The 13,124-nt window shown below is 45.8% G+C and overlaps 1 protein-coding gene across 3 annotated transcripts in view; it reads right to left on the reverse strand.

Annotated features, from left to right (window-relative positions):
• Pbk (PDZ binding kinase) overlaps positions 1-12,884 on the reverse strand; it is a 28,995-nt gene extending 16,111 nt beyond the window's left edge. The window contains exons 1-3 of one of the 3 annotated variants that reach the window (XM_046442975.2): positions 12,684-12,884; positions 3,838-3,890; positions 1,463-1,540 (exon numbers count right to left, since the gene is read on the reverse strand). In XM_046442975.2, the coding sequence (XP_046298931.1) occupies positions 1,463-1,520 (58 nt within the window). In that variant the 5' untranslated portion in view covers positions 1,521-1,540; positions 3,838-3,890; positions 12,684-12,884. Of the gene's footprint in view, positions 1-1,462; positions 1,541-3,419; positions 3,549-3,837; positions 3,891-12,683 lie in introns of those variants that run through there. The other 2 variants (XM_046442976.2, XM_046442974.2) reach the window with 2 other exon arrangements.
• Positions 12,885-13,124: the final 240 nt, after the last annotated feature.

Raw genomic sequence — 13,124 nt, forward strand, 5'->3', positions numbered from 1 at the left:
CAAATAGAACTGAAGGGAGGGAAAACAGACAAATCCATAACTGTAGTTGGAGACTTCAATATTCCTCTCTCAGTAATTAAGACTAAATACAGAAAAAAAATCAATAGGGATATAAAAGACCTGAATAAAACATAACAGTTCATCCAGATTGACCTAAATGACTTGAATGGAACACTGCATTCAGCAACAGGTGCAGCATTCACCCAGATAGATGAACCTCAAGTCCAGTTGATTAAGGCAAAAAGAAAGAATATATAAAATACCAGCATCAGAAACCAAAAAGGGCAGAAGGGTAATCAGTATATCACTAATAACTTTATGCCAATAATCTGACCATTTAGAAGTAACAAATACCTTGAAAAACACTAATAAAGCTCATAAAGGAAAAAACAGATTAGTTGACTAGCACTATATATATTAATTGTGAAATCAGTTAAAATCTTCCTATGAACTGGGAGTAGTTGCACACACCTATAATCCCAACTACTTGGGAGGCTGAGGCAGGAGCATGAATACAGCAAATATCAGCATATCAAGTCACGTAATAGATAAAATACATCTCAACCAAAGTGATTTTACCCCAGGAATGAAATGCTGGTTTAACAATCGAAAATTAATGTAATTTGCCACATATAATGCATTGCAAGCAAGGCAGATATGTCCACTAACACTTTTTTGTTAATTCAGTACTGGGGATTGAATCCAGGGGCACTCTATCACTGAGGTATATCTCTAATCTTTTTTATACTTTGAGACAAGGTATTGAGAAATGCCAAGGCTGGCCTCAAATCTTCCTGCCTCAGCCTCCCAATTAGCTGGGATTACAGGCTTCTGTCACTGTTTCTGGTTGATTTTAATCTTATTTACTTATTATTATTTTTTTAATTTTGGTACTTGGCATTGAACCCAGGGATGATTTACCACTGAGCTACATCACTAGTCCTTTTTATTTTGAGACAGGAGGTCTTACTAAATTGCTGAGGCTAGCCTCAAACTAGCAATCCTCCTGCCTTAGCCTCCGAGTTGCTGAATTATAGGTATGCTCTACAATGCCAGGCTTATTTTAACCATTTTTAAATATGACGTTGAGTTAAGGGTCATGGTTCATTATTTGCATATAGAGACCCAATTGTTTGTTGAAAAGATTTCCCTCTGCCCATTGAATCACCTTAGAAAATATCTTTTCCTCATAAGGACATGTAAGGAAGGGAGAAAGGTAAAGCAATTCCTTAATGGTTTAAGCTAAATGGATTCTTCACCAGCCAAAACCTCGATAGCCGTTAGAATGTTAATAAATTAGTCCATAGATAACCAAACCCTGTTCTATTAAATAAGTCTTATTAACATCATAAAAGAGACATGCTAGATATGAAAGATAGTAAAAGAACAAACTAAAACAATACTAAGACATTTCTAGTAGCAATAATAATGAAGAAACATCTCATTACATCTGCTATCTTACCAGATTTCCTTTTTTCAGATAATTTGCTTGGTGTCTTGAAATTATCAGTTCCTTCCATTGTAACAACCTCTCTAGGTCCTATGATAAAAATAATGTTACACTGCAGTCACAAAGAGTACAACTTTCATTGATGTAGAAAAATTCCTGTAACATCACTCATTTTATAATATGAACGTAAAGTATGAAAACTAAAAAAGACCTCAACAAATATTTAGTCCAATTTTATTTACAATAAGTAAACTGAAAGCCAAAGGTACGGCTGTTACCTGTGTTCACACTATGGGTATTGTGTGTGTGTTTGGGGGGTATTTGTTAATCATAAAATATAAGAACTTGATTAAAGAAACTAATAATGCACTTGATTAAAGAGAACATTAGTTCAAAAAGGTAAAAAGTATGTCCTCCTCTTACATGTCCCAAGTTGTAAACAGTTATCCCATCCAGGAAAACTGTCTATGCAAACAATATTCTTCATAATAGCCACATAGATGATGAATATATAAATGTGGTATATGCACACAAAGGAATATTACTCAGTCATAAAAACAAATAAAGCACTGACATATGCAACATAAATGAACCTTGAAAAACATCATGCTTGGGGCTGGGTTTGTGGCTCAGTGGTAGAGCGTGCACCTTGCACATGTGAGGCACTGAGTTCAATCCTCAGCACCACATAAAAATAAATAAAGGTATTGTATCCATCTAATATTAAAAAAAATATTTAAAAACAATCATGCTAAGTGAAAGAAAGTGCACACAAAAGGCCACATATTTGGACACGATGATCCCACGCACAGAAAATATCCTGATTTCCAGATGAGCAGACTATGGTTAAAAATAAGTCCAAAATGGCTCCATTTTCTCGAATGAGCACCTGGAGAAAATAGGAGCACCAGAAATAGAGAATAAAAGCTCACCTTTACATGCCACACTGGACAACTAGGTGAAAATGTGAAATATATGGACATATTTGTGTACATAGGATATATACCTGGAATCCAATAGCTGAAGACAAAACATTTGTGGGATACCAGCACAGAGGTGGCACTAAAGGCAAGCGAGTAGGTGAGACCACCCAGGACATCAGTGTAAAAAAAGGCCACCAGTGCAGGCCCTAGGCAAGTCAAGTGACCCGGGAAGTCTCACTGCCAAATAAAAACCACTTGATTTAAATACAAATAATTTCACATTTCATTATTTTCTAGAGACACAGGAGAACTCAGTCACACCTTCCGTACTTAAGGCTATTTGCACCTAAATATACTGTGTCTCTTCCATTCACAGTTGTCTGACTAATCCCAGCGGCTCGAGAGGCTGAGGCAGGAGGATCGCGAGTTCTAAGTCAGCCTCAGCAAAAGCAAGGCCCTAAGCAACTCAGTGAGACCCCGTCTCTAAATAAAATACAAAATTGGGCTGGGGATGGGGCTCAGGGTTCGCGTGCCCTGAGTTCGATCCCACCCCCCAAAAAACCACTGTGGCTCTTTTAGAAGGCGACACATAGGAAACGGCGGTACCAGGGCTGCGGGGAACCCGTTCTCCGTGGGGTGCTCTGAAGGAGCTGTGCGGGGAAGTCCACGGGGCTCGCTCGTCAACAGGCCTGCTGGCCCGGACGCCCGCTCCCGTGGGCCCCGCACGGCTGCCCGCGCACCGCCCGCCAAGCTCAGCCGAGGGCGGCAGCAGGAGGGGGAGAGGAGGGAATGGGAGAGGAACTGGCGGTCACGAGAAAACACGCAAAAGAGAAGGTGGGGGGCGGGAGGCAGCCGGGGTGCGGGCACCTGCGGTCGTCAGCCGGGCTCCCCGCGCGGGGTCCGGGCCCAGGCGCCGAGCGCCCCCGCAGACCCGCCGCCCTGCAGCAGCCGCGCCCACGGCCCTTCCCGGGAACGCGGCCGCCCCGCGCGCTCACGCAGCCAAGTGGAGGAAGAAAGCGCCCACCCGGCAGCCGAGCAGCGCTTACGGGGCAAGGACCGGCGCAGACGCGCAGGTGGCTCTGCAGTCCGCACCGCGCCGCTCCCCTCGGCCGGACCGGGAACTGCCGTTGCGTTTTGACCGCTCGTCGCTTTGAAAAGGCCGCGCGCGGCCCAGAACTACGGAGGGCGCGAGGGACAAAACGCGCCGACCTCGCCCGTGTACCGACTGAGGAACGGGAGGAAGGGAAACGCCGGAAAGGACAGACTGATGTTAAGCCACTGTCCTTAGTGTTTGGAAGGTTGCAGCTGTTCCTCAATCGCAAACGTTAGGTCTAGACTCAGAGTAACAGCCATTTTTGGCTGAGAATAAAAATAAATATTTAGTAGTTCTGCTAACTCTTGTGATTACCAAATTCAGTTCAACATTCACTCACTTATTCAACATATATTTACCCAGGTACTCACTATGTGCCAGGTGTGCACTGACTCTCCATTCCTAGGGTGATTCGTGGTTGTCACTACAAAAGACAGAAAGATGGTGAACTCACAGAATTCTCCCCTTCCTGGAAGGGGTTAAAGTCTATGAGGGTGAAACATGGGAAGTGTCCTAAGAAAAGAAAACACACACACACACACACACACACAGGCCATATTACAAAAGAGATTAGAGTCCTTTTGTAAGGGAGACCAGTGTGCTCCAAGTTCAAAAGAGTGTGACCTCTTCCCTTTGGTAGAAATCAACTCACTCTAGGTCTAGAAAGAGGATTGCTTGTTTCCTAAGATTTTATCACATAGTGACAAGACATGTATTTATTCGTGTGCTTGTGTACATTTGAACACATGCATGCACGCAGCACTACCTTTTTTACTTCTGACCTTCAGAAAGTTTCCCAGTCCATTTTGAGGCATGTTTTATAATTATAGATAGACCATTCTATCTGTAAGTGGGTGAGAACCTGTAAGAAACAGATGCTCTTCATGTACCTTCATCTATCATCCCGAATTACAATTTGTGGGGAGGGTGGCTACTGGGGATTGAACCCAAGGGCGCTCAACCACTGAGCCATATCCCCAGCCCTTTTTTTATTTCACAATTTTTTAAGTGGGAAGAGAAGCTTAATTTGTGCCAGATCAATCAAGAAGAATTTATTGATTATTCCATGTTCTGTGTTGTTAAACAACTGTTGGGGGTGGAGGGAAGAGAGGCAGCAAGGAGACTAACAGGGTACCCAGTGAATGAGCTGTGACATGTTTGCTCCCCCACCCACTCCAGCTACTTAAAATAAATGGAAGTCATTCAGAGACTCTCGCTCAGCTTCCTCCCTTCAAAAGTCATATCCACTGCATCTGTTACCTTCCTTCTCAGCCTCAGGAGAAAAGTTCCTTCCTCCTGCCTAAGGGGATTCTTCAAGACACAGCCCTACCCTTCCCACACTACATCCAAATCACTCCTCTCACCTAAGACTTTGCCTTCACCCCCTTTAATGGTTCTTTTTCTTCTAAATCAAACCACATGTACTTGGGACAGTGGCACATGCCTGAAATCCCAACAACTCAGGAGGCTGAGGCAGGAGGATTGCACATTCAAAGCCAGAGTCAGCAATTTAGAAAGGCCCTAAGCAACTTAGACCCTGGCCCAAAATAAAAAGTAAAAAGGGCTGGGGATGTGGCTCTGGGTTCAATCCCCAATACAAAAAGAAAAAAGAAAAAACTCAAACAACAGTAACTGTCATGAGTGTGCTATGCCATTAACATAAATGAAACACTTTGGTGTCTTTCCACAATGTCAGAATTTATTGAATAATATTATGGTTTGGATGTGAAGTGTCCCTGCAAAAGCTCACGTGTGAGACAATGCAAGAAAGTTCAAAGGAGAAATTATTGGGTTGTGAGAGTCTTAACCCAATCAGGGAATTGCTGTCTGATGGGATTAATTGAGTGGTGACTGGAGGCGGGTGGGGTGTGGCTGGAGGAGGTGGGGGCATTGGAAGTGGCTTTGGGGTATATATTTGTATCTGGTGAGTCAAGTCTCTTCTCTCCCCACCCTACCTCCTCCTCCTCCTCCTCCTCCTCCTCCTCTGTTCTCCACTCTTTCTCTCTCTCTCTCTCTCTCTCTCTCTCTCTCTCTCTCTCTCTCTCTCTCTCTCTCCCTTTCTGATCATCATATGAGCTGCTTCCCTTTTCCACACTCTTCTGCAAGGAATGGAGCCTGCTGTCAGTGGATTGAGACCTCTGAAACCGTGAGCCCTCAAATAAACTTTTCCTCCTCTACAGATGTGCTGGTTGGGTCATTTAGTCACAGATTGAAAAAGCTATATTTGAAAACAAATCACAGTAAATTCACGTCATAGCATTTTCATCAGGCAGGTCACTGAATACTTGTGGGCCACCTGGTCATCATAAGCTGGGCAAACACAAGTTCCTTTATTCTAATCTTAATTTCTAATATCTGTAACACTCAAGTCACACATACTCCAAATAATGAGATATAAATAGGTCACAGAAAGGCAAAGCAGCCACAGGGTTTCAGGATGCTGGGTCCAAGAGCACAGGCAGAGAGAGATGTGGAGACAAAGTCAGAGTCACTGTGGGTGGTCAGATAAGGATCTGAACCTACAGAGTTGCCAAAGCAGAAGGTCCAGTTGAGCAGCAGTTTCTGTTTTAGAGCGTCCGCTGGAGGTGTGAGCTGGAAGTTGGCCTTGTGTGGGCGTCACAGGCGGGAGAACCACATTTTGCTGAAGCACAGTGGAGACAGGAAATTGGAAGTTCATCACTGCGTCAACTTTCACAGGCGAGGCCCATAATGAGGGACCCGATGACAAGGTCAAGGTACTGAAACTGGACTTGAAAATCAGACTCAGGTCCTTGTTTCCCCAGTGTTGAAGATTAAAACCCAAGAAACACTCAGGCAAGAAAACAAGTTTTATTTAAAGGATAGAAGAGAGAGAGACTCCTCCAGGGAAAAGGGGCTCCAGAGCTGGTGCCCAAGGGAGTGAGGGCGTCTTGCCCCTTATTGATATCACCCCTCCTCCTACTCTGCCTATGTGACCAAAAGTGACCAAAAGGGCAGGAAGAAAGCCATCTGGGGGTGATTGCTTGTGTTAGAAAGTGTGATCCTTCCCCTTCGCCAGAGGCTGTTAGCAACCTAACGGGTTATGGGGAGTGCCATCCACCTGTCCTTTGCCCTGGTTTCAGACCATGTTAAGTCTTGGTGGGGGAGGCTTCTCCCTTTATGGGTCTCCAATGAGGGTTCTCATCAGGTAAGGTTGATAAGCTCCTGTGTCTGGCATTCCTGATATGATATGGGATATCCACATGTCCAGGTACTCCTTGATTTAGTTGGATAAGTTGGCACATATAAGTTATTTATCAATTTATGCCTTTGGTGGTGCCAGGCAGATAGTAATTGTTTACTTGTAAAAACGAGATAGGGAGTCATTCTACTTTGGCACCTGTAGTCAAAATGGAGTAATTTAGGGCAAACTAATGCTTTACAAAATGGAGTGACTTAGGTTTAGGCACAGACTGAAAGCTGCTGTTCTGTACATCCAAGAATAATTCAGAGGAGGGCATGGGCCGCTCTCCAGAGTAACAGTGACAGCAAACAGTATTTCTAAGTGTCAGGCATTGTTCCAAGTGTTGTATATTTTTGGGGATGCAAATCAAGTCAAGATGCGCCTGGCACTTTGCCAGGAGGAGTGGTTTGTGAAGTAATGCCAGCGAGCCATTAAGATGATGAGGATTTCTTAATGACTGACTGCTGTATCTAGATGATGTTAATTAAGTTAAGCTGTGTGTAATTAGTTGGGTATATGTACCTCTGCTGTCCCGCAGAGAAGCGGCTCCTGCTACCTCGGGTGCCCGCTACTTTGAGTTCTCAGTTCCTGCTGAGTTCACTCGCAATAAAGTAGTTCCTGCTTCAGCCTTCAAGTTGCTTGTCACCTCTCTGTTATTTTGCCCGGTCGGACTTAGGCAGCCCAGCCGGACTACGGCAGTATATGTATTGACATATTTAATCCTCACAACTCTAATTATTATGGTTATTACACCTCATTTTTCAAATGAAGAAACTAACTGGGGCACAAAAATTTAAGCAATTTGCCTAAAGCCATAGAACTCATAATTGATAAACAGGATTCAAATCCATGTTGAGGTTAGACTCCAGCTTTAACAATATGCTCACAATATCTTCCGTCTTAGATGTGTGTGTACCCCCTCCCACCTCAAGCCTCCCATTTTTGGGTCACCCTTTTCCAGACAGAGGAACATAATGTCTCATCTCACCTTCCCTCTAGACTCATTCTAATTTTTTATGAAGGTATAATATTATAGAACTCGGCATCTTTTCTTTAAATGTCTAAAATGTCCTATATGTTTTATTAAGTCTTACATTTTTACAAGCCCTCTATGTTCTGCTCTTACTGGTAGTAAAATCGTGTCTGAAGCCAGAGCCTGAACGCTTCTTAATTAACCATTGCTTGTGAAAAGAAACCCTAGAGACACAGGCTTATTGACACAGGTGTAAGATGAGGCCAAAAGTATGCAGGAGATTGAAGGCCCTTGCATAAGAAGCATAGCCATCCTGTTCTCCGTTTTAGAACCCTCCAGAGACAATCCTAGAAATATCTGACCTTCACAAGTTTAATGTTATCACCTGAAAAATGTAACTGTTAATCTCCACATCTTACACACTACCCAATTGTCATGGGAAATAGCTTCCAACCTGGATTAGTTCTTTCTTTCAGTATTCAAAGGCCTATGTTAGAAAAAGCTAATGCTGACCATCCTTCCTTCCTTCCTTCCTTCCTTCCTTCCTTCCTTCCTTCCTTCCTTCCTTCCGCAGTATTGGGGATTGAACTCAGGGATGCTTTACCCATGAGCTACAACCCCTTGCCCTTTCTGTTTTCTATTTTGAGACAAGGTCTTGCTAAATTGCCCAGGATGGCCTTGAACTTGAGATCCTCCTGCCTCAGCCTCTGGAGTTGCTACGATCACAGACATGTGCCACCACACTCAGCATCTAACTCTGTATTTGACTCTTGGCTGATTGGGCCCAAGGGCTCATTGGCGTTATCACCTTTGTATGATATAAATTCTAACTTCTGCTCCATTGAGGGCCTTACCTTTTTGAATTTCAAGGACTTAGTTGTTGTTGTTGTTGTTGTTGTTACTGGGGATTGAACTCAGGGGTGCTTTGCCACTGAGACAACATCCCCAGCCCTTTTCACTTTTTTATTTTGAGACATGGCCTCACTAAGTGGTTGAGGCTGGCCTGGGAAATTGCAATCCTCTTGCCTCAACCTCTGGAGTCACTGGAATTACAGGTATGTGCCACCAAGGCTTAGTTTTGGGATTATAGGTATGTGCCACCAAGGCTTAGTTCTGAAGTTTTTTTTTTTTTTTTTCTCTTTACTACTATTGCATCCCAATTCTCTTTAAGGTAATATGGATGCTGATTGGCTACAAGAATGGTGGGAACATTTAGGAAAGAAATGAAAAATAAAAATTTAACTTTTTATCTTATAACATCTGTATATCCAACTAGTCAACTTGACATATTCCCTCTGGTGCCACCAGGTCCCTGGGCGAGGGCTCCTGAGCCTCCTCATGATGCCGCTCCTCTGGGTGCTGTCCTTGTCTTTGTCCTCTCATCCCCAGCACCCGAGCTGAGGCTTCACCCACCTCCCCCCATCCCCATCTGACCCTCTTCCTCCTCATACCTCCCTTGCTCTCCATCCTCCTGCCGTGGACCATGAAGCCTCTTGACTCCCACAGCCTGCACCTGCCTCAGCCCCTCCTCCCCCCCAGGCCATGTCCACCTGCTGCCTGGTTCACCTCCCTGTTTGTACATCTCATCCTGTCACCCTCCCCCACTGCTTGAAACCCTTCAGGGATCCTCATACTTCGGGGTACGATCTCCTCCTTTATGTCCTGAGCCTGAGTGTCTCTAGCCCTGGTCCATCCGGTGTAGACTGGTCTCTGGCTGGACAGGTTCAGGTGGTACTAGAGGGCTCACGTTTCCTCAGATGTCCAGCACAGGCGCCCACCCTCCCTTCTGCTGAGAGAGCCCTCTGCACCCTCTTCTGCGCTGGGTCACCATCCTGTCACCCTTCAATGCTCAGTTCAGGTGCCACCCACTCCTGGGAGCCCTCCGTCCTCCTCCCCGTCTGGGCAGCTCCTCAGTCCTCTAGAGCGCCTTCCGGTGCTCCAGGCCCAGCACACATCCCGAAGCACTGGAATTATCCTTCTGTCTTCCTGATACAGGGTCAGTTCGAGGTCCCTCTTCTGCATTCCTAGGGGAGTGCTCAGAAATAAATGGGTGAATAAAAAAGACGGGCACCATGCCAGTTGGCCTGGGAAGAGTTACTGAGCTGAAAATGTAATATCTTATGGTTCCTAAAACCAGTGTTTGCTAACTGCTGTGGACTGAATTATTTCCTCCACCCTCCAAAAGAAGTTTATTTTTTCAATCCCTAACCCCTACTGTGATGGTATTTGGAGATGAGAATTTAGGAAAGTAATTAGGTTTGAATGAGGTCATGAGGGTGGAGCCCTGGTCCAATGGGATTAATGTCCTTCAAAGAAGAAACACCAGCCAATTCTCTGACACCAGCTGGGTGTCCCATGGTTCAATTCAATCCTGACATCAATCAGAGTTAGCACAGACCCCGCAGGTTAAGGGCTCAGTCCCCAGGACTGCCCCTCACATCAAAGGACAATCAAAAGTAGGAGCCCCAGGTTACTCATAACTTGTGCCCAACTTGGGTACAAATCAGAACTTCCCAGGACTATGTCCACAGGTTTGATGATTGGCTGGAGAGCTCACTGGACATGGAGTTAGGGTGCATCACCCTCCTGGCGTGTGAATGTGTTCACTGACCAGTATGCTTCCTGAACCCCATCTTTTGGAAATTTCTATGGAAGCTTAATCACATGGCATAACCAATTATTAACTCCGTTGCCAGCCACTCTCTCCTCTCCAAAGATGGGGAGTGGGCTGAAAGGTCGATACTTCTAATCATGACTTGATCTTTCTGGTGACCAACTCTCATGCAGTAGCCCACCAAAGGTCACCCCGGGAGAAGAGCAGACACTCCTATCACCCAGGAAGTTCCAAGGGTTCGAACCAGGCATCTGGGAGAGAGAAGCAGCTGGGGCCCTGGAGCAGAGCAGACGGGGCTGGAAAATCCTCACACACACACACACACACACACACACAAGGCCGCCTGCTGGAAGGCTGGGCTCCGTCGCCTTGGCTCGTCCTCGGTGGCTAAAGGTTTCCACTCGCAGCCTTCTGATTTTTCCTACCAAAGTGAAATTAGTTGGTTCTGGGAATATGGGGCTTGAAAAACAAGAAGTGCTTTGGAAAATGTGCTGGGATCCGAGATGCCTGTAATTGATGAGTTCCTGCCTCTACCGTGGTCCAGCGAACTGAAGATACGTCGTTGGGGAATCCAAACCCTCCCTGGGGGAAGACGCCTACCGCATGCCTAACAAAGCCGAGTCCCCTGTGATTGTGTAAGACTCTGGGCTGGCCCTCACATCTGGCCACAATCTCAGCACCCTGACGTTGTTTTGCTCCACAGTGTCCTTTGTTTTCTAACTCAGCCAGGAAAAAAGAAAAAAGTCTTGATTCTCAACTTTTTAGGGTGAATCAATATTATGATTAATAGGAAAGAATTTGTGGTGGTTTGCATTTTAACTACTCAGTACCCACTTGGAATATAATGGGTGGCCAGGGGCTTATAGGAGTGGAAGTCCTTCTGTTTACAGGGCGCAGTTTGAAATCATCCCGCCATCAGGCAACAGCATTCACTGAACATATTGTATGAAGAGACATAAACAGGGCTCAGTTGGTAGAGTGCTTGCCTTTCATGCATAAGGCCTGGGTTCAAACCCCAGCACCACGAGAGAGAGAGAAATAAAGAGAATCTTCTTAGGACATATGAAAACCTTTGCTTTGGACCCTTTTCCCAAGGAAGATGGTGAAATGGAGAAGCTGTTTGGGTCGTATGTACAGATACTGGGACCAGAGGTCAAGAACCGACTGTGGAGTGGTCCTTGGGCTTTGGGTGTGATGCCTAAGATTAGAGCAGTTACCCCATCACAGAAATGGAGTTCAGAGAGGCAGAGAGCAACTAGAGCAAGTTTATCTCAGGGCAAGAGAAGGTGAGGTATGCCCCAGAGAGAGGGGCAGGCAGATTCGCTGGGGACTGGAATGATTAGGCCTTGGGCTTGGGAGTGGGAATTAGCACAATCTTTCTGGCTCCTTTTGGGGCCTGGCTTTTTGTGTAGCTGCTGCCCATTTTGCAGAAGCCATATCCCAGCCCTGTGTGAAAATTGTGGGTATGTGTCTGTGTGCTTGGTTTGATTCGCGTTTTCTGGGCTGATGCCGCAGGCAGAAAGTGGCATAATGGTCAACTGACCCTTTGAGGAACTTACAGGCACATGTGCGACCTTGGGAATATGATGACATGTGCCCATTAATCTATGGAGAAGGTAGTTTTAGGCCCCCTTTGTGGAATGTGCTGGGAGGGACAGGTGTGCCACTTGGTGGCTCTGAGTACTGCTTCCCTTCATAAAATGGATTTATTCCATAGGCCAACCCACACAAGGGGAGGGGGGAATTTATGTTCTCAGAGTGTTGCCTGTGGGTATTGAGTCCTGGGCCAACTGCTGGACAGAGCCCCCCTGCCCCACCCCTGCTTTTTTTTTTTTAGCACTGGGGTTTGAACCCAGGGATGCTTAACCGCTAAGCTACATCCTCAATATTTTGAGACAGGATCTTACAGGCATATGCCATAGCACCCAGCTCCTCCCCTTCCTGCTCATCTCTGCTGACTGTCTACACCAACAGGACCACACACTAGAACGCAGGAAGCACAGCCAGAAACAAAAAACCCAGTGCTGGTTGCCACCAGACCTCTTCCAGCAACAGGTACCCAGTCCTTTGAAATGACTGTTCCTCAGGACTAAGCTATGGTTTGAGTATCCCCACTGGTGAAATTCCTGGTGACATTTAATTCCCACTGTGAGACATTAAGAGAATGGACACTCAGTCCAACCCTAGTGCTCAGAGTAAGGCCTTGTGGGGGGAGATTGGGATTAGATAAGGTGGGGCTCCCATTATTGAGGGCTGGTAGCTTAATAGGAAAGGGAGAGACCAGAACACACATATACTCATTATGTCCCACCAGGGGATGCTTGTGCCACCTCCAGACTTTGCCAGCAAGAAGGCCATCACCAGATCAGCCCCTCCACCATGGGCCAGAACCCTGAGCCAAAATCAGTCTCTTTCCCTTATAACTTACCCAGTCTGTGGTGGTGTTATCAGATGTCAGGTGCAGGCTCAGACCCGGGGAAGCAGATTCGGGATCCCAGCAGTGGAAGAAGATGCAAGACGCACTTGGGATAGTAGACGTTCTATATTCAGAGTGGCACAGCCCCAGCCTCCAGCTCCAGCTTCGTTTACCCCCAGTTAATGCCATTTAGTCCTTCCATTGACCTTTTCTCCATGCAGGCCAAACAAAGAAGGCACATTAAACCAACAGGTTACATAAGAGGGCGCATGCTTACAAGCAAATGTTTATGACCTTCAGTACCTACGCTGAATCAGGGTGACTAAAACAGCCCTCCAGAAGCCTCCCTAAGGGAGCCTAACTATAGCCATTTTGGGGCCTGCCCAAATCAGCAATGAAGACTAGATTAATACAGAACAGGTGGGGCATTAGAAGGGAGGAATTCCCCAAATC

The sequence above is a fragment of the Marmota monax genome, unplaced genomic scaffold (assembly GCF_021218885.2).
Source record: "Marmota monax isolate L192 unplaced genomic scaffold, Marmota_monax_Labrador192_F-V1.1 WCK01_AAM20220418_F8-fsc00344, whole genome shotgun sequence".
Lineage (NCBI taxonomy): Eukaryota > Metazoa > Chordata > Mammalia > Rodentia > Sciuridae > Marmota > Marmota monax.